The following is a 20,379-nucleotide window of genomic DNA, read 5'->3' on the forward strand; positions in this document are numbered from 1 at the left end:
AGCCACTCCAGAGAAAGAAAATGTTTGTGTCAAGACCTGCTTATAAATATGAATATATATACATATACATATACAAATACAAATATATATATATATATATATATATATATATATGTATATATATATATATATATATATATATATATATATATATATATATTGTGTGTGTGTGTGTCTATTCATATACATGATTATAATGATTACTAGTATATGGATATGACGTAAGAGAAGATGGTATATAGCTTGGAAATGTACTTCCTCTCACTGTTCCTCCTTTTTTGGAATATAGAGATGATTATATATATATATATATATATATATATATATAATATATATATATATATATATATATATCTTCAAAAAGAAACTTAAGACCCATTTATTTTTAGAGCAGAATTAATGATTATGTATGCATTTGTAGTAAATTATATGTATTGATTATATATATGATTTGTATGTTTGTTTGTTTGGCTGTTTGTTTGGTTGTTTAGCATTGTAAAGCGCTTTGAAACATGTTGTACTAAGCGCTAAATAAATATTTCATATTATATATATATATATATATATATATACACATATATATATAAATATAATATGAAATATGTCAAAACCTGCTTATAAATAAAGATATATATATGAAGGGTTTGTTTGCAAAAACCGATAAGTCCATTTTTGAAGATTTTGAAGTGCGATCTCTGTCATAAAGTTCAAAATAATACCTTTTAAATGATATATTGGTCACTACATATAATTGTATATTTTCTAAGTTATGGTCAAAAGAAGCAAAAATTTTCTTATTATTCTCTTTATTTTTCTTGACCTTTAATCGCAAATATCTCCATTTGACAAATATGGACTTATCGGTTTTTGCAAACAAACTCTTCATATATATATATATATATACATATATATATATATATATATCAATCATGTGTACAATTCATATCACAAGTCTTAGGATACATGCTAAGTCGAATATAATTGAACAAAAAATGGAATACATTTTAGTGATAGAAATCTGTTTCAAATTAATGCATGATGCACATCATCTTATCAAGAAATGGATACAGCACACTGCACATGTAATTTCAAAAGAGTCTTAGACTATTGTAGTGCCAAATTTGATTCACAATAGAGAAAACAGGTGACATTTCAGAAATTTAGTAAGCCACTAAGCCATTTTAAGTGACATGTTTATTTCTGTTGGAAACAAGATACATGTATGCTGTACAGGGGCGGATCCAGGAATTCCATAAAAGGGGGAACCTTTACGAACTTAAAGGGGGTGGGCACATTCGCCCCCATCTTTTCTTTTTATTTCTTTTGTTTTAACAGAAAGTAAAGGGGGGGGGGGTGCGCCCAGTGGGCCCCCGCCTGGATCCGCCACTGCGGGAAATATATCAAAGACAATGAGTCAAATGCACCATACTTATTACACAAGTTTCATACATTAGAGAGCCCAAATATATACAGTGCCTATCAACAAAAAAAAAAAAAAAAAAGGTAATCCAACTCTTTAGAGGGCTTCCCATTTCATAAATGTAAACTATGACAATTGTAAACACAACAGGTATCAATGGAAAGGAGAAGAGTTCCCCATTGCTCACAACTAACATTGTGCTCTCCATAGTTGACAATTATGAAATAATATCCCTCTAAAATTGGATCACTGTTTTTTTTATATGCACTATATATCTTTATACATTTACTGTGTAACTTTTCCAAGACTAATCAACAAGATAAAAGATTGCACAAAATCCATGAAATAATCAATAGTAATAGTACCATGAATTTGAATATAGTATGACAACAGAAATCAAGATGAATAAAAAGTCATTAAAATCTGTCAATAAAGCTAATTTTGACATTTCATTCCTCAGATTAATCCACAGGTTGGAAGCGATGGGCAAAATTGAGTGATCAGTTCCAAATTTGTTTTAAGCTAGAAATTTCACAAAGAAGGTAATTATGAGGATTTGGTAACGAGATAAAATGGAATGAAGTAGGAAATTGAAAAAGAAACGCACAATTTAAGTACTGTCCTTATTTATTGATATTACAAAAGGACATTCATGGAATAAATGTGGCTTTTTATTTAAAAAAAAGAAAAAAAAAAGAGGTGTGTTGTCCATGCTTATACTGGTAAATCACTCTCCTGAATTTTACAAATGGAAAGACAGAATCTAAAGAGACCTGAACCAGTCACCTGCTTTCTTGACAAAGACACAACCACTACGCTACACTGAATTGGACTCGCCTCTCTGAACAACAAATTAGTACTTTTATTATCATCATTCTTTCTTATCATTATCATAATCAGCTTTTAGTTGTTACTTCTATTTATTGTCACTACAATCACTATTATTAGTATGATTTATTATCATTATTATTATCAGCATTGGAATCATTTTTTTTTTCAACATCATCAGTAGTGTTATTATCATAATCATTACTAATAGCAGTTGATGTTGTAGTATGACTGGGAGCATTGAAAGGTGGTATGCCTACCCACTAATACATCTGGACCCTGTTGCATAAAAAGATGCAATCAAACAACAGTCTGAAAACTCAAACTTAAATGAGGTGTCAGCCAATCAGAATGGACTATTTAGAGACATAAGTTTGATTTTCTGAGTTATGTTTGATTTCTACTTTATGCAACAGGGTCGTGGGCCAACAAAACATGAGATTGGTTAAAATCACTTGTCCAAGAATGTATATGCATCAGGATGGATTTGAACCAAGGATTTCTTGTATATAAGTGTCCAACACCTTTTCCACTATACCACAGTGACCAATTTATTTGATGCTACCGCTGTATTTATTATAAAAACAAGACTCAAGCACTGGAATTGCTCCCAACTTTGAAAAAAAAGTCAATAGAACAAAACCATAGTGAACTCCTCAACAAAACAAGATAAAGAGTACTTCCACGAAGACCACAATGGGAAAAGAATTAGCCAAAAGAAAACAAGGACAAGAGATAAATCTGGGCCAATCCCTGAGACCAACTTCAATAGCATTTACCTTGTCACATCTAAACATATCATTTCTTGACAAGAGACTCGTATTCAAAATGTCCAAAGTATGTTACAAGACGGTGGTGCTACACTGGTTACATATCTCTGCCCACAAAACATATTTCAGTGGTTACCCGGTAACTACACTATGAAACTGTAACAACTGATTACATAGTTGGCTGATATTACACATCTCTTTTTTTTTTCTCTCTGAGGTAAAGTTTCAAATGACCTTGCTTGCATACAAATAGAAAAATACCACAACAGTGATAAAAACCAATATCACATCCATACCTCACCAATCTTAATAATGTATGTGACGTATTGTAAAATTCGAAATTTTTGCAGTGTTGAAATTTTCGCGCATTTCGCGCAACCAGAAATTAGCGTAAAAAATATAAAAGCATGCTAAAATCTCCACTTTACAGTACTGCACACTTGGTGTCTGCAAATGATTCATAAGTTTGACATGTCAGAGATGATTGGGCAAAAATACGAGACAAAAGAAGGATACTGTCAACACCAAAATGGCAATGATGGACAAAAGGAAAAAACAAACAGAGACAAAATCACTATAAAGAAAACTGTCAACACTAAAATGCCAATGGGTGCGAGGAAAGAGAATGATCCATTTCTTGATCACAAAATGTTGCTACATTTTAAAGGTGAACTGCAGCATTTAACATTATGTTGTTAAAATGTGTTTGATGGGACTTACTTGTGAAATTCACAGAGAGAACATCTTTGTGATTTATCCGAGTCACTTCTTCAGCTCTGACTTACTGGAAAATTCCTGATTCTCTCAACAATACATGTAGTAGCATCGCTAATTCATCCATCACGGTTAATGCTCCCAAGCCAGCAAGAGCTGAAGAGGTGACTTTGACAAGTCACCAAAACAGTTCTCTTCGGGAATTTCACAAGTAAGTCCAGTTGAACAGATTGTCATATGTACTACCTGGGTAAATGATAAAATCTTCATCAATATATAACACTTGACATTAACACCATAAAGGCACATGTGGAATGTGGTCCAAACTCCTGGCACGGAAACTGATGTAGGAAACAAGGCCCTGGTGTCACTGGTGCTCAGGAGCCGTTCATCAGAGCAAGTGTCTGTAGTGTGGGTTGATGTCTAGAGGGCACTTTGGACAGGGGAATTCTTTGGTCAGAAACGGTTCATACCTGCAGTTGGTAGCAAAGACATTTCAAGCAAAGATTAGTGTCACATGTTACCATCAACAGATTGACAATACAGACTCCACTGATCGGTAAATTGGCACCTCGTCTACACCCACCCTGTCCACTGTCCACCTAGTCTAATGCCATCTCGTCTAAACCCACTTCGTCTACTACCAACTCGTCTACCAACCATTTTGTCTATATGCCAATTAGTCTAATTGTCATTTCGTCTACTAGCCATTTTATCTAATGTCCAATTTGTCTAAGTCACATTTCGTCTAACACCCATTATGTCTATTGACCATTTCGTCTAGTAATCATAAGGTCTATGAATAGAATAGTCTACAGCTCATTTTGTCTAATACCCAATTGGTCTACAACTCATTGTCTACTAGTCAATTAGTCTAATAACCAGTCAGTCTACTGCCAACTAGTCTACTGCCAACTGGTCTACTCCCAACTCGTCTACTCCCAATTGGTCTACACCCAATTGGTCTACTCCCAACTCGTCTACTCCCAATTGGTCTACTCCCAACTCGTCTACACCCAACTTGTCTACTGCCAACTCGTCTACTCCCAACTCGTCTACTCCCAATTGGTCTACACCCAACTCGTCTACTGCCAACCCATATCTACTGCCAACTCGTCTACTGCCAACTCGTCTACTGCCAACTAGTCTACTCCCAACTGGTCTACTACTAGTTATATATATATATATATATGTTATTTAAGTTTACTTCATCCATTTTCTTTTTTCCAAGTTAAATAGGTTGAACACTCTTGGTGCCCCATTTGGTTTAAATTTTTATGTTCTAATTATGACAATTTTTTAGGAAAAAAAGATAATGTCACAGTGTGAAAAACTTGCTGTGTTATTTTTGTGTTGGATGTGTAATTTATATCAGAAGCAATCATGCAGCATTTATATGTCCAAACTTCAACACTCCATCCATTCAACTTTGATACACAATCATAAGAATAATAATCCATCCAACTACACGCCCACATCGTAACAACTAGAATAGTCTAATATTGATTTTTGTGCTAATCAAGGGCAGGGTTTGATATGAATAGTTCATGACAGTGAGACGGACTGGACACTAGACAAAGTGGTATATTCATTATTAGCATGACCAGATGGAAATGATCAGTTTGAGTAAATTGTTGAGAGTAAAACTATAGAGAATATCAGTTGGGAGTACACCAATCGGGTATAGACGAGTATAGACCAATTGGGAGTAGACCAGTTGGGAGTAGACCAGTTGGGAGTAGACCAATTGGGAGTAGACCAATTGGGAGTAGACGAGTTGGGAGTACACCAGTTGGGAGTAGACCAGTTGGTAGTAGACCAGTTGGGAGTAGACCAATTGGGAGTAGACCAATTGGGAGTAGACCAATTGGGAGTAGACGAGTTAGGAGTAGACCAGTTGGTAGTAGACCAGTTGGGAGTAGACGAGTTGGGAGTAGACCAGATGGGTATAGACCATATTGGGTATGGACAAACTAAGGGTTGGACGATATGATAACTAGACAAAGTGAATGTAGACCGAATGACTTGTAGACGAGGTGGGAGTAGACTAACTAGTAGTAGACAAAATAGATATTAGACGACATGGCAAATAGACATTGTGAGTGTAGACGATTTGGCTATTAGATCAATTGTTTTGTAGACGAAATGCTCCTTAGACGAGTTGGGTATTAGACAATACGGGTAGTGGGCAAAGTGACTATTAGACAATATGGGTACTGGACAAAACGAGTTGTAGACCAAATGGGTATTAGACTAATCGGTAATAGACGATATGCCAGTAGACCAATTGGAAAATAGACATAGTGGCTGTAGACGAGGTTACTATAAACCCACTGATCAACTATATGTACAGATAAAACACTATCCTTTGTTTGAAAACCATAACTTGTGGTCTAATCAAAACAGCACACAAAAAAGAGAAAAAACAGCTGACAGATTTGTTTTTCATACTTTTCTACACTGATTGCTTACTGCTACTTGAAAGATCAACTATATACTAATAAAGAGTCTCATTTGTTCAAGGAGAATTATGACTTCTTGAACCATAATAAAAAACAAAACAAAACAAAACAAAAGTCAAAAAGAAACATGAAAAAAAATAGAAAGCTTTGTTTTCATACTTTTCAACACTGATTACTGTGCTCACTTCAACTTTAAAATTTTCATGTGATTAATTATTCACACTGAGCAGCTCAAAAACATTTTTCGCGGGTTCTTGAATTCACGGTAATTGTCAACCCATTCAAAATGTGCAGAGAAAATTGTGAAGATATTTTTGCAGGATTTAGAATTCTAGGTAGCCAGAAGTAGCACAAAATACATGAAAATTAATGTACGGCAAAAATTTCTTCATTTTTAGTAGGTTCCGAAAACTGTGCAAGCTTACCTTGCATTCTTGATACTACTTCAGATTCACATCTGTGGGACCACACATCATATTAAAGATTATTTGTTTCATTTGTTTGTGAACTGCATAAATTATGCAATCATTTAAATTTGGTCTTAAAATTCACTTTTGTTGAAACAATATCTCTACATCTGGATTATGACAGCAAACCTGAGAAAAACTGAAGAAACAAGGCAATAGTTCAAAGATGGTTTCCCAAAACTATTACCTGAGCCTTGCAAATGACTCATTTGTCTGAGGTAGTGATTACCCTATATTTCTGAATAAGCAAAACTTGTTCCCATCACAGTCTCTTTTAACTCTTTATGTGCCATGGTGGAAACCCCCTGTGTGCCACGTTATTCCGAGACACGAAGGAATTCATGTTTTGAGAAAGAATTCCGTTTATCCAATTTGTATGACCTCTACAAATTTCTGTTAAGATGGGCATAATAGTGGGCAAAGTTACAGAGGAATGCCAAACTTTGTTTCGATAGAAATTGTATGACGAATCTATTTTCAATTTCTCTTTCGAATGACCAGATGATGCATTTCTGTAAAGGCATTACTTTTGCACATAAAACCGTGACAAAAACTTAGAATGTACAAGCAAATCTACTTGGGAACACCAGTTGATAGTCAATCACCACATAGAATGCAAGCCTTATGTGAGAGGAACAAAAGCACGAAAAAACGCTTTCATTGTGCCGCGGGATTAGCAGTGATTAGCGATTTATCGATCGGTTTTGGCGGCTTTGTTTGTTGAGCAGAATATGCGAAGTTGGCACGCCGTTGACTGAGCCGGACGTGCGAACGTGGCACATAAAGAGTTAAAAAATGCTAATAGTTTGCTAAGCGGATAAAGTACCAAGACTGAAATTGCAAAATAAAAGTTGTATTAAACTGAAAGATTTGTCTTTTTTTGTTTGTTATTCAAGTAAATGGTCCATATAAAGCAAATATATGTTAATTGCAGCGAACATTATTCCTCCTAATAGATGAAATGGTTCTGCTTTATAGGACCTTCTTTACAGCTTTCCTAAACTTGAATACTCCAAGCCAGTGAAAAACACGCTAGAATGTGCAATTCCTCTTACCAGAAATTGACAGCCAGGTTTCGTCTCTCGATCTTGTTCGGGTAAGACTGCACCTCATGCCACCAGAATGCAGGCATGAAGAGAATGTCGCCCTCGTTGATCGTGCAGTTCAAAGGTCGTGCGTCTGCGAAGGCTGGGAACATCTGAAATGACAATAAGCGTAATAGCTATAACAATGCATATCTCAGATGTGAGTGAGATTGGATTAAAATTAAGGCCAGTAGGGACAAGGAACGATGGATTTGCTTTACGATGAATTTGCTTTAACCCATTCAGGACAGACTGATTTTGCTGCATTTCCCATCATAGACACCCGCCCGACTAAACTCAGGACTAGTCTTCGACGGGTTAATAATAGGATGGAACAGGCAAAACAAAACAAGAACAAACAAATATTGAATTTGTGCATTTGAGAGGAAAATTCTTCCAAAGTAAATATATTTCTCTTCCTTTGTCGTTGTGCTACAGGTCTTTATATATAAAATCCCATGGTTGATCTACATTATGACAGAACAAATCATAGTGCAGAAAGCAGGGTGGGATTTGAACCCATTGCCTACGGATAGGGAACCACACAGTGGCATAGTGTAAAAGTGAATATTTTTGCGTGAGTAATTTTTTGTTCTCAGACGGGTAAGATGAGTTTCACATGTTTTTAATTCCGCGGAATTGGGAAAATAACTACTGGAACGAGTGGTATACAAAAATATTCTTGAGCTTTTATTTTCGTGCTAGCTTCTGGTTGCGTGAAATGTGTAAAAATTTCCACACAGCGAAAATTTCCACTTTTACAGAAACCAACTGAGCTGACACCATTTCATGGTAGTGACACAATCAAGTTTATAGAAATACCCACTGCTTCACCTTTTTTCTGGTCTCTCTGGTTTGATTTATGAGTGATTCAAGTTTCCATGTCTCAAGGAAAACATGCTTATATGAATAAAGAGGAAAATATTTTTATGTAATTACTGAATCCATTCTTTATATCCTTCAGCTTCTTACTGTTACCCACTTATAAACAGAGAAGCACTGTCGATGAAGTGGGTAGCACAAGGATGCAAGGACCATGTTAGTGCTTGAACCACTGACTGTCTCATACAAAGCCCAGGATGCCCAATCCACTAGACCTCAGAACCACACCACACACCTGGTAGTTTGGCTTCAGGATGTCCACTGGTGACATGACCATGGACGTACTGTCCATGAGCTTCTTGCGGCGGAATGTCCTCGAGACTGGATCAAAGCCTAACAGTGCCTCCGGTACGTGGGCCTCGTAGAGACGGGTGTTGTTGTGAGGCTCAAACAGAAGCAACTCCTTCCTCCCTCGCAGCTGAAATGGAACCAAACCAAGATTAAGAATAACCATGGTAACAGAGGTGTTTTACCAGCAAAAACCCAGCATGGCAGAGTACAAGACATTTGATGGCAATCTTGTTATCTTTATCAAAATGCACATGAAAATGAAAATCTTTGCATTTCTATGAGAGATTGTGTTCAGGTAAGTACTTTTTGCTGAACATATGCGTACAGCAGCCCCTCTTCAATTGATAAGGGGTTTCCAAATAAAAAAAAAAAAAAAAAAATTGGCGCCCCATACAAATTATGGTCTTTGTCCAACCATGGACACAGATTGTACCACCTTTGTGAATTCAGGCCAAAGGGTTTGATAATCATCTGCACTTTGCTTTACCTGACATAGCAGATTATCAAAGGGGTCAAAGTGGAGTTTGCCAAGGGTGTCACCGTCGCTAAGCCAGATGTTCAGGTGTCTCCGATCTAAGAGATTCCTCACAAATTCGGGCTCTTCCAGGTCTTTTTCGAGTTCTGGAAAGTAAGTCCTGATGGAGGAGTATTCAAGGTATGCCGAGACCCTTGGCTTTCTACTGGTCAAGAAGAAAAAAAAAAAAAACAAGTAAATGTTGTTGTAGTAACTATCTACTGGTCAAGAAGAAACAAAAATATGCAAATGTTGTTGTTATAGTAACTTTCTAATGGTCAAGACGAAACAAAAATAAACAATTGTTGTTGTTATAGTAACTGATAAAATACTTGATCATTGTGTAGAGCAGTCATCACCTCTGCATGTAAAAGATGATGTGGGCTCCTTACATTAAATGCTTTGACATGACTATCTTAACCCGTTCCTTCCGCAATTCTCTAAATACCTTCAATGTCCCCAAACGAGATTCTTTTTGCCTGTCGACAGAGAATTGACAGGTTGGTAATCCACCTGTGCGAAAGCAGTCAAGCGGTGCATGCATCCCCTCCCCACGGTCAACTACATGTGCCCTTGAACAATAGAAATATTGATCGGGTGCGATGTATAAATAAAGCGTGTGCTGATGGGCTCACAGACTCTTTTATTCTACACAATCAGGCACCAGAATGCAATGACTGGGGTCAGCGAACACAGATATCTACTGTGATCAGCTTTAATCGCTAATGTACATGTTCATACGAGTTTTGTAGCAGAGCAAGGGCAAACTAAATCAGAAAAAAAGGTAAAAAAATACTGTGATATACAAATTCTTCCAACAGAAAGGGAACAAGTTCTGATGAAATAAACTCTAACCTTTTTATCAAACCCTTTTTTTGGGACTTTATAACACAAAGAAACATGAATTTAGGCCACGAAAGCAGGCACTCTTGTCTTCATCTTGGGAACCTGGTATACCAGGTTCTCGTATATGAGTTGCTCCCACAGGAACGTGGTATGCCAGCTTCCTGTAAGGAACGGGTTAAAAAAAGAACAAAGAAATAAATTTCATCTGGATGATTTCAGAGAATGATGGCAAAATAAGTTGTATCATGCTTGTAATAGTTTAGCATTGATATGTAATTTCTCCATCACTCGTGGCAAATCCATGATTTCAATTACTCCGTACTCTGTGTTCTATAAATTCCAGCATTCAAAATAATGGGCACCTTATTGAATATCACTGTTCATAGCAAACCTACCTCTGTTTTGGATCTTGAGTTTGAGACAAAGGCTGACTGGAATTCTGGATCATCTCTATAAACTCTGCAAATTTGACGTTCTGAGTTGCCGGTCGCACGACGACGAGGTCTGGATATGGCAGCTTGTCGGCAATCGCTGCTGGGATTTCAAACTTGTCGTGGTCTTCCCATTCTTCTGCCGGTTCCACGCCTTCAAATATTCCGTCCGGAGCCAGCTTGATGTGGACTTTCTCCTCCCCGTACCATTTTTTCAGGGATTCCATCGACCACTTCCTGAAGGCTGGCCACTGCGACGCCCCGTTCTCGATGACGACGGGACGGGATTGGCTCAGATAGTGAAGGAAGAACTCCTCTTTGCTGAGGTGGGATATTCGCTGGCATTGTGCAATCTCTTCCACTTTTTCTGAGGGACAGTTTCTCAAAATATCCTGGCTGTCTAAAGTTTGACCAGATGACGCATCGTCACAGCTACCTCCATCATCACCAGTGTTGATTGAATCACAAAAACCATCTGCACTGCCTTCACTAACATTACAGCTTTCCTTTTGATCTGCTCCATACTTTTCCTCAACATGAGAGGAAATGCCATCATTCATTTCATTGTTATGAGTTTCACTGCGGCTTTTCTGGAACTGGATACCCCCCATTGATTGGCCAGTAACTTTGAAGAGATTTTCCAATATGTAATGTCTGTGAATACCTTCTACACTTATGCCTCCATTGGCACTTACATACGTATTGCACTTGATATTGATAAATTCGAGAACAGCTGGCGTAGAAAATGGACCAAAATAAATTTCTGCCTCTGGGAAGTGTACTTTTGGGGGAGGGAGCAAACATTTCCGATCTTTCTTTCGCTGCTGGAATACGACAAAGGAGTAACCATGGTGACTGGCCAGAGTATCGTCTGGTGCATTGACAAGCTTTACTGGTAAAGAATCCTCCCATACGAACTGCCCTTCAAGAATACCTATTTTTACAAGCGGCGTAAGTCCCGCTCCTGCATCCACCGGATCGTCTGCCTCATCGTCTGCCCAAACTGCCGGGGAGGAAACCGGTGGCTGTACCGTATGGAAGAGCTGGTCGATTTCGTCCAACACCCCTCTTACTCGCTGGTCATATCCCGACAGCAGCACGACAACACAACCTTTTTTCACGTCTTCGGGGATATCGGTCATAAATATGGATGGCAAAGCGGCTTGAACCTCCGATATACCTATCAGCTGAGCAAAAATACTGCTCAGTAACACGAACAGAAGTTCACAAGAAGCCATATTGTCGATTCGTGTATCCGAACGAAAGTACACGTAGCGTTGATCATTGATGCGGTCCGCGCGGGCGGGCGAGGGTGAATATCCCACATTGGTCCTCATTGGGGGAAATCCCCCCTTTTGATAGGGGGAGGGGGGGGGGGGGGGGTCATACGTTTTAAAAGTGGAACTATGGTAGCATTTCATGCAATTGCCAATTGGTATGAAACAGAAATGCGCTATTACAGTAACGTATTTCTTAAAATGTGTGGGCAATTTATTACTGCAGAGAAAACACGCTTAATTACTTCACTGAAAATCGGAGGGCGAAACAAACAAACAAACACACAAACAATAGACAAACAAACAGACCATGAATTCGTGCCTCTCTATAAATTCCGTACGTGGATTGAAAGTACATGTAAATCTAATAGATTGTAGTCAGGGACCAATTCAAAATTGGATTGAAAGTTTCAATCAAATATGATTGAATTCTGACTCTATTAGATTGAAAATTTTAATCCAACGTTTGGATTGGTCCCTGACTACAATCTTTTTCAGTCCGAGGAATTTTAGCATGTTCTCTTTTTTTTTCTTTGATAATAGTTGTCTCATTAGTTTGTTGGCGTTTTTAAATTTGTAGGCACTGGTATCCAACAAAAATATATAGAAATACATGCGCAACACCAACTAATGTAGAAATGAAAACAAAAAAGACTGTGTGAAATTATTTCCTTGTTTATTTCTTGTTTTTTGTTTTAATGCTCTCCCATTTTTTCATTGCTTGTCAGACTTATTTTCCCTGAGATTTGAATGAACATATTGTATAGGGTTATAGATTAGAATTGTAGTTAAAGATAAGGATTGAAAATCTTAAAGGGGTGTCCAGGCGATTTTCATAATTTCACATCATTTGTAGTACATAAATCGACACCTCTCTATTTGTGGGATTTATTATCTAATTATTTTTGCCACCTCTGTGTAGGCCATACTTAGAAAAAAAAAAAGGTGATGATGATGATGATGATGGAACAGCATTTATATAGGGGTCCTTGGGGTCTATTTATCGGTAGAAACATTCAAAGGCGTATAATGGTTTTTATAAGATACGGGGATGAGGGAATGCACAAAACGCTGAAAAAATATCTCTCAAACCTTCCTTTGGGTTGGGCAAACTGTAAAATAAAGAGAAACTTGAAAGACAAAAATGATACACATCGTACAAATAATAAAAAGGATTGTAGGCCTACCTTGAAAAGATATGCTACTGCTCTGAAAGTTGTCATTCATAATCATGGGCGGCCTGACACAATGTGTTGATAGAGCATGCGTGATTTCAGCTTAAGTAATCCTTTTTGTTGCTGTTAATGTGCATGCTGCTAAAGTTTTACATCCTGTTTTTCCACTGCGTGGAGCAGAGTTGAGATAAATTGCTTGAATAGACCCTATATTGAACAGAGCCTCTTTTTCAGTTCACACTTTTTTAAAGTGCGCGCTTTCTTTTAAATAGATTATTTCGATAGGTTATGAGAGCCCATTTGAAAGTTATAATGATAATGATAATGATAATGATAATGAATAACACTTATATAGCGCTTAATAGCCTATATAGTGATATTTCTAAGCGCATTGATCCGGGAAAAAATATACATCATTATATAACGCTTAAGGTCTGCTTTCCCAGAATCTGCCCTTATTAAACTAAACACCCATGTCTGGCAACATTATTTTTTTGTTGGTTTTGGGGTGCAGGATCACAGAGTGCTTTTAGTTTTAGCATCAAAATTAATTCTCCACTTCCACATAGAAGATACCTACTCGAACCACAGTACGTGCTGCAAATTTATTTGCTTATAGGCTTACAATTGATATATAATTATATATAAGAGAGAGAGGGGGAGATAATGTACGTGATGTATATGCAATTAATTATACTTAAAGGTGAATGTATGATCGATGCATGCCTGCATCGAAATACATTCACCAAGTAGGCCCTATTCTATCTTAGGGCTATTTTTGCACGGAGGAGGAGGAGTGGGGGGGGGGGGGGGGTTCGCCGTTGTCCCCGATGGCCAGTACTCAGTACAACTTACACGTGTACGACTGTAGTACACTCGATGCGACGGTAGTGGACGAACCAACATGATACCGACCGGTGTACACCATTATGTAAGCACTGATCGACTGGCTGTGCGCGTGTAGCAGTGTGTGAGAAACACACGTGTTTCGGTAAGCAAGTACCCCATATAGCTAGTCCAACACCTTCCTGGCTAACTGGCCGCTGCATTGCGCCACACATTGGCTCCGTATCAACGGCACACCATAGTAAGTGCTGAAAATTCACTTTCTTCTTCGGTAACATTACGAATGGCTGTCAATATCGTGGCAATTTGAATGTCCGTGTCTGTGGTAAATAAAGGACTAGAAATAGAGTTCACTAATACCCCCGTGACGGTCCCACATATTGCGATTTGGGTAAGTTCAGCTCTGCGCTATACAATGACAATGACAGAAATGTAAAGTTAACGCGTGTAACGCTTAAGCTTAACAGTTTAATTTAACAATCAAGTTCATTGACATTATCTAGCTCATAGCATTAGAATTAACTACCGCGTTACCATGTCCTGGCGATATTTTTTTAGTTGAATCTACTTCTATTCATAATTTCATACCCATGGCCATGGCATAACCAAACCAACTAGAGTCTAGAGCAGTCTGGTCAGGCTAACCCATGGCAGTGTATACAACCACATGTCACACGCGTGTGTCTTTACCATCCAGCCACACGAGTGTGGTTGTAGCCATGGCCCGAGTCGCTGGATACAGCCACACTCGTGTGTAATGTACATATCCACACACACGAAGAAGCTTTTTATTGCGTAAGCGTAGCGCCTAGCGGGGCACACGCGGCAATGTGTGTGGCCGGCCACATCAACACATGATCATTCACCACCGCAAAGCGATGAATATGAACCTGCCTCCTTGATTAATCCCATTCAATGTTATCACACCATCTAGACAAATTTACTTTTTTTTTTTCATTTTTAACTTTATTCTTATTTTCTTGATTTGATGAGGTGAATTCAAAGTTACAACTAATTTTGGACTTATGATTTTAACGATTGATCATACATCATGTCGTTATTGAGACTTTGCCTTCGTTCGTTCGGTTACTCGCAAATCACGCATCCACGATCCAGCGTACACAGGCAGCCGGCGCGCGGGTCCGCGGCGGGTCCCTGCTGGGGTGGGCGGCACAACTGCGCTGGCTAGGCTGCAGCAGCGCTGAGTGATCACTAGCACACCACCAGCAGTTTAGCGATGTAAATCGAAAGTCCCCCAATTTAGCGGTAGTTGTCACTTTGCTATTAATTCTAAACGCATCATATCAAGCAAACACGATGAGAATGGAGCGAAAAATATATTTGTAAAATAACAATATTAAAAGGTATGAAAATGAGGTTACTTTCATCACTTTGTGAGCAAGCTGATTGTGTGGCGTTTATGTGTTTGAAGTGACATGCACGCACGGCGATCATCTTCTCCGTACCGTGTGTGTATCCCTATGTACATGTACATTAGTCATTACACACGAGTGTGGCTGTATCCAGCGACTCGGGCCATGGCTACAACCACACTCGTGTGGCTGGATGGTAAAGACACACGCGTGTGGTTGTATACACTGCCATAAAGGCACCATCTCTGCACCACCTAGCCTGCCCGATCCACGTACCGACCAGACGCTGTGAGTGAGAAGCACAGCGTCAGACAGTCGAAGCCTCGCCATCAAAGTGGTGAACCACAACACAACTACAAAACTTATATCAATTTATACATTACTTATAGACATTTGTACGTTACTCACGTAAAGTGCATGCTTATATAATATTACAGAAGGTACATAAGTCCATAGAGAGCCCTCACGATAATCCATTGAACAAAACAAAAATGGCACTTTCTAGCGCAATCCCGACCGTTGGGGTTCATTGTTGCAGAATTCAAAATGGCACGTTGACCACTCAGTAAATTATGTGTTCGCGTGTGTGGCTGGAAGTGCAGCAATCTGTTGCATGCGTGCGCTCTTTGGTAGCAGCACGATCGACAGCGTGACCTTTAAAAGTGCATTCAGATTGCATGAACTGCCGATTATCAAATGTACCGTTCACACATAAATTTACTGCATAAATCATCATTTTCGGTAAGTTGTAAAATGTGTACATGTCAATATTGTTAGCATATGAAGTCTCATTAATGAAGATTTACTACATTAGATGAGTTTGAGGTGACAAAAAATGATCGAAAGTATCAAAACTCAAAGCGATTGCAATGCGAAAGCTGAGCTCTCTTTGTGTTATGGGTCGTGACGGTACAGCCCTGTCGCTATTTATACAGCGACTGGGCTGTGAGCTTAATACGCACCACCATGCACCATTTCTATTCTGCTCCGACTATGTTCGACTAGAACTAGTTCTACTTCTAGTGTAAATTATAGACAATATAGAAGTTTGATTAGAACTAGATTTATTTAGATTCTAGACTAGATAGTCTAATGTCTTGTGATCTACAGCTGTAGACTACACATACATTGTAGCCATACACTTCTCTAGAACAGTAGGACTATAGAAATGTACAATACACAAAGTCAGTGATGTGACCAGTGACAGTGTCGCTATCCTGTCGCAGTGTCAGGCAGTGTCAGTGACAAAGGCCAAAGGTACAAAGCCCATCTGAAAGCTGTAAATATGCTACAATATGTAGCCATTCATTCCAGTGAATGAGGAAAACAGAAGTTGTAGCCATAAACAGAATGTGAAAGACGGCTAAATTTTCTCATTTACAATTCCTCTTCTATGAACGCATCATAATTGTATACAAGTGTCTTCAAGGGAAAGCTCCTACTTATCTTAGATCTCTGATCACCCCATACTGTTCTGCTTGCCCTGGACTACGTTCAAGTGCAGATAGCACCTTACTCCATGTACCCAAAACAATCAGTAGAGCGGGGGACAATGCTTTTGTGACGGCTGCACCGCGATTGTGGAATGATCTACCTCGGTGCGTCCGCATTTCCCCATCCCTTGATGTTTTCAAGAAGAATCTTAAGACTTTCCTTTTTGATGCCAATCTGTAACTGAATGTTGTAAAGTGCTGTGAAACCAGTCATTGACTGTGTAAGGGCGCTATATAAATGATCTGATTGTATTGTTGTATTGTTGACTTGTCCTGATGTGACATATCAACTAGCATTGGCCATCAGGGGGGTGTTTCACAAAGCCGTTCTTAAAGTGAAGAAGGACTTGAGTGCGACTGGTGATCAGTTCTTGTGCTGAATTATTGAGATTCTGATAAGTATAGCACGTAAGAACTGATCACCAGTCGCACTTAAGTCCTTCTTAACTTTAAGAACGGCTTTCTGAAACACCCCCCCAGAAGTAGACCAAGGGAAAATGATGTGAAACCTTATCTATTGCTGTTTAATCTCCCTCATTGTTATTAGATCTTACAGATAATTGACAGTATTGGCGGAATTGGGACCTGTTCTTGCCGCTGTGAATCGCTCGCTTGGAGTTGGAGATGGTGCGCAAGAAGATTGATAATCGCATCCGAGTGCTGATAGAAAATGGCGTCGCTCTTGGTCATCGCTCGTTGTTCGTCATCGTCGGCGACAAAGGAAAAGATCAGGTGAGACTTCTGTCAGTGACATCTCGTCAAACAGCAAGTTCTGATTTGGTTGCTCAAGAGTAATTATGAATGTGGCATTATTACAGGCAAAAACTGCAAACTGCTCAAGATCTAGTTTACTCTTTTGTAAGTAAAATCTACATGTATTGTCAAGTTCAGCTAGACATAAAAGTTTCTTTTCTTAAAAGATTTGGAATGATCTACTAGTGTAGTATTAAGCATACGATAAATTTCTGTGCACTGCAGTGTAAAATAAAATTATATCAAAAGGGTCTATTCAAGCGCTTAATCTTCACCAAGCTGTGCTAGCTGTGTGATGAGAGGGACAAAACACAGGATGTAAACAACGGGAGCAACAATAATGAAGGGATTATCAGATTAGGCTGAAATTAGGCATACTCTATTAACACATTCTGTCCATAATCAGTGCCAACTTTAAAAGCAGTAACATTATCCTTTTAAAAGTTGTTAGACTTGAAAGTGAAGAGTATGCAAAGGCTTTCAAGAAATGAAAGGGGGCTTCTAAGATATAGCTGATCATTCTACTCTCCCCCCAAAAAGGGTTATAGAAAAATTGCTCAAAACACACTTTCTCATTCATGTTATGGTCCCAAACTTAAGAATAACGCAGAAGAAAGATAGCTCTTTCAGAAAATATGCAAAACTCAAGGTTGACTCGGTTGACCCATTTCAGCTTTTTTGAGTCCTCATGTAAAATCAAGGGGTGTGACTTTTTGTCCATTTTGTGATGCACTGTCACAATTAGTGGATAGTGTGATTCCACAACAGTACCTTGATGATATGTTTTAGTCGTCCACCTTTACTTTCCATTTTTGTTTGATTTTCATTGAAGGATCATTTCTGTAAAAAGCTCAGGGTACAAATACCAACTTTATCGGATGGGGTGATACATTTTTCACATCTATTGTATGAATGCATGCAATGTTGTGACTATGCCTTGTCACTGTATATTTGTCGCTTCTGCCAGGTCGTCATTCTGCACCACATGTTGTCCAAGGCTGTCATCAAGGCGCGGCCATCTGTGCTGTGGTGCTACAAAAAGGAACTTGGATTCAGCAGGTTAGTCTCTGCGCCTTTTTGCTCCTTAATGGGATGGTATAGCTTTGGTTGAGATGGGGGTTTCGTGTTTTAACTAATTAGAAACCACTAATAAGAAATTTCTAAAGAGCATAAATTCTAAGTGGAATTACAAGCTAAAACTTGAATCCCCATCTCTACTAAAACTATACCATCCATTTCATCAATGATGAATAGATCCATAGCACCAAGTTGTGTCACAATTTTTTTTTTTTCACCTTGTGCTCAATCACCCTTCCTGTTGTGTATTCATAGAGGGAAAAAAAATCATCTCATGGTGGAATGAAACCCTCAATGTGCTGAGATGCACATCTGGTGCAAAACCACAGCAGTGACTGATGTAGCCACACCATGCTCCCAATGCATGTTTGATATAATTTGGAGTTTTTAAATCAGACCAAGCTACTCTAGGATGATACTGCTACTTGATAAAGCACACTTCAGGTTGTCAATTACTAAAGGATTTTTCAAATTGCATTAGATTTTTGTGTAAAGTATGAAGTCAAGCAGCCCTCATCATGCACAATATAAACCAAACCGTCATAAAAGTGCCACTGAACCTTTGCTTTTAGGATAATGAGTGAGGAGTGGGACAAGTGCCTCCCTTCAGGGTACTCAAGAAATCTACAACTAGAGCAGCACTCTGAGAGCGCAGACCTCCGCCAGGCATGCACTCATTTCCACCACTAATCTTGTTCTCCCATGGAGATATCGGTGATTTCTAACCATACGTACTTATGGCATTGTGTGCTGAAAGTCGCCCAATTTCCCAATTTAGAAGCCTTTGTTACGTCATAAACCCTCTGCTGCATGGCGCGTCTCGCCCTAACAGAAACTAGAGCACGCACTTTAGTGCACGCATGCAAACCTCAAATACATGCAGCCTGAACTCCCAAATTCATTGACCCTACCTGCCAAAATCTCAAAAATCCTTCATGAATTCCCCCCAAATTCTCTATTTGGATCACTACCAAAATTTAATCATCTGTTACTTGTATCATTCTAAACCTTTCCTGCAAGTTTCATCCAAATCCGTTAACTACTTTTTGAGTTATTTTGCACACTGACAAACTAACTAACTAACTAACACGTAACTAAACAAACAAACACACAAACCAACGGTAACGAAAATTTAGCCTCCTCCCTTGGCGGAAGTAAAAATCAGCAGAAGTGTCGATAATTATCTTTCTATCATCGTAATCTTAAAATCTTTCTTTCTCAAGTCATCGCAAGAAGAGGATGAAGCAGCTACAGAAGAAAATCAAGAGTGGGATGCTTGATGTGAAGGAGGACGACCCGTTTGAACTCTTCATCGCGGCGACCAACATCCGCTACTGCTACTACTCAGAGACGCACAAGATACTTGGAAACACCTATGGGATGTGTGTCCTCCAGGTATGACATTGATTTGTCTGGTTGAGATTTGACCTGCAAGGGAAAGTGTGGCAGTTGAATACTTTTTGTAAAGATGAAATGTGTCTTGTAAGTTGTGACTCATCAACTGAGTATGTGCCCTGGCACTCATGATCAGCTCTACCTTCCAAGGTTTTTCATCAGCATCAGTAGTCTTAACTAAATCTTTGCCAAGTTGTAGATTAGTAAAGCCCTCTCGGGTGTAGCAATGGGCCTCAGTCCAACAGGAAGGCCATGGTGATACCAAGGAGGTTCGAGAGAT

General features: G+C 38.7%; 2 protein-coding genes across 2 annotated transcripts in view; one reads left to right on the forward strand and one right to left on the reverse strand.

The window, feature by feature from the left end:
* Positions 1 to 2,936: 2,936 nt before the first annotated feature.
* Positions 2,937 to 12,047, reverse strand: LOC140235915 (uncharacterized). The gene is made up of 5 exons (XM_072315908.1): positions 10,675 to 12,047; positions 9,407 to 9,596; positions 8,864 to 9,046; positions 7,717 to 7,859; positions 2,937 to 4,205 (listed from the first exon to the last, which is right to left on the reverse strand). The coding sequence occupies exons 1-5, from the start codon at positions 12,045 to 12,047 to the stop codon at positions 4,124 to 4,126; spliced, it is 1,971 nt and encodes a 656-aa protein (XP_072172009.1). The 3' UTR covers positions 2,937 to 4,123.
* A 5,451-nt stretch (positions 12,048 to 17,498) lies between these two features.
* LOC140236362 (RNA cytidine acetyltransferase-like) overlaps positions 17,499 to 20,379 on the forward strand; it is a 30,909-nt gene continuing 28,028 nt past the window's right edge. Inside the window, exons 1-3 of the mRNA XM_072316317.1 lie at positions 17,499 to 17,606; positions 18,595 to 18,686; positions 19,928 to 20,099. Coding sequence (XP_072172418.1) covers positions 17,499 to 17,606; positions 18,595 to 18,686; positions 19,928 to 20,099 — 372 coding nt within the window. The remainder of the gene's footprint in view (positions 17,607 to 18,594; positions 18,687 to 19,927; positions 20,100 to 20,379) is intronic.

This window comes from Diadema setosum, chromosome 12 (assembly GCF_964275005.1).
Source record: "Diadema setosum chromosome 12, eeDiaSeto1, whole genome shotgun sequence".
Classification (NCBI taxonomy): Eukaryota; Metazoa; Echinodermata; class Echinoidea; order Diadematoida; family Diadematidae; genus Diadema; species Diadema setosum.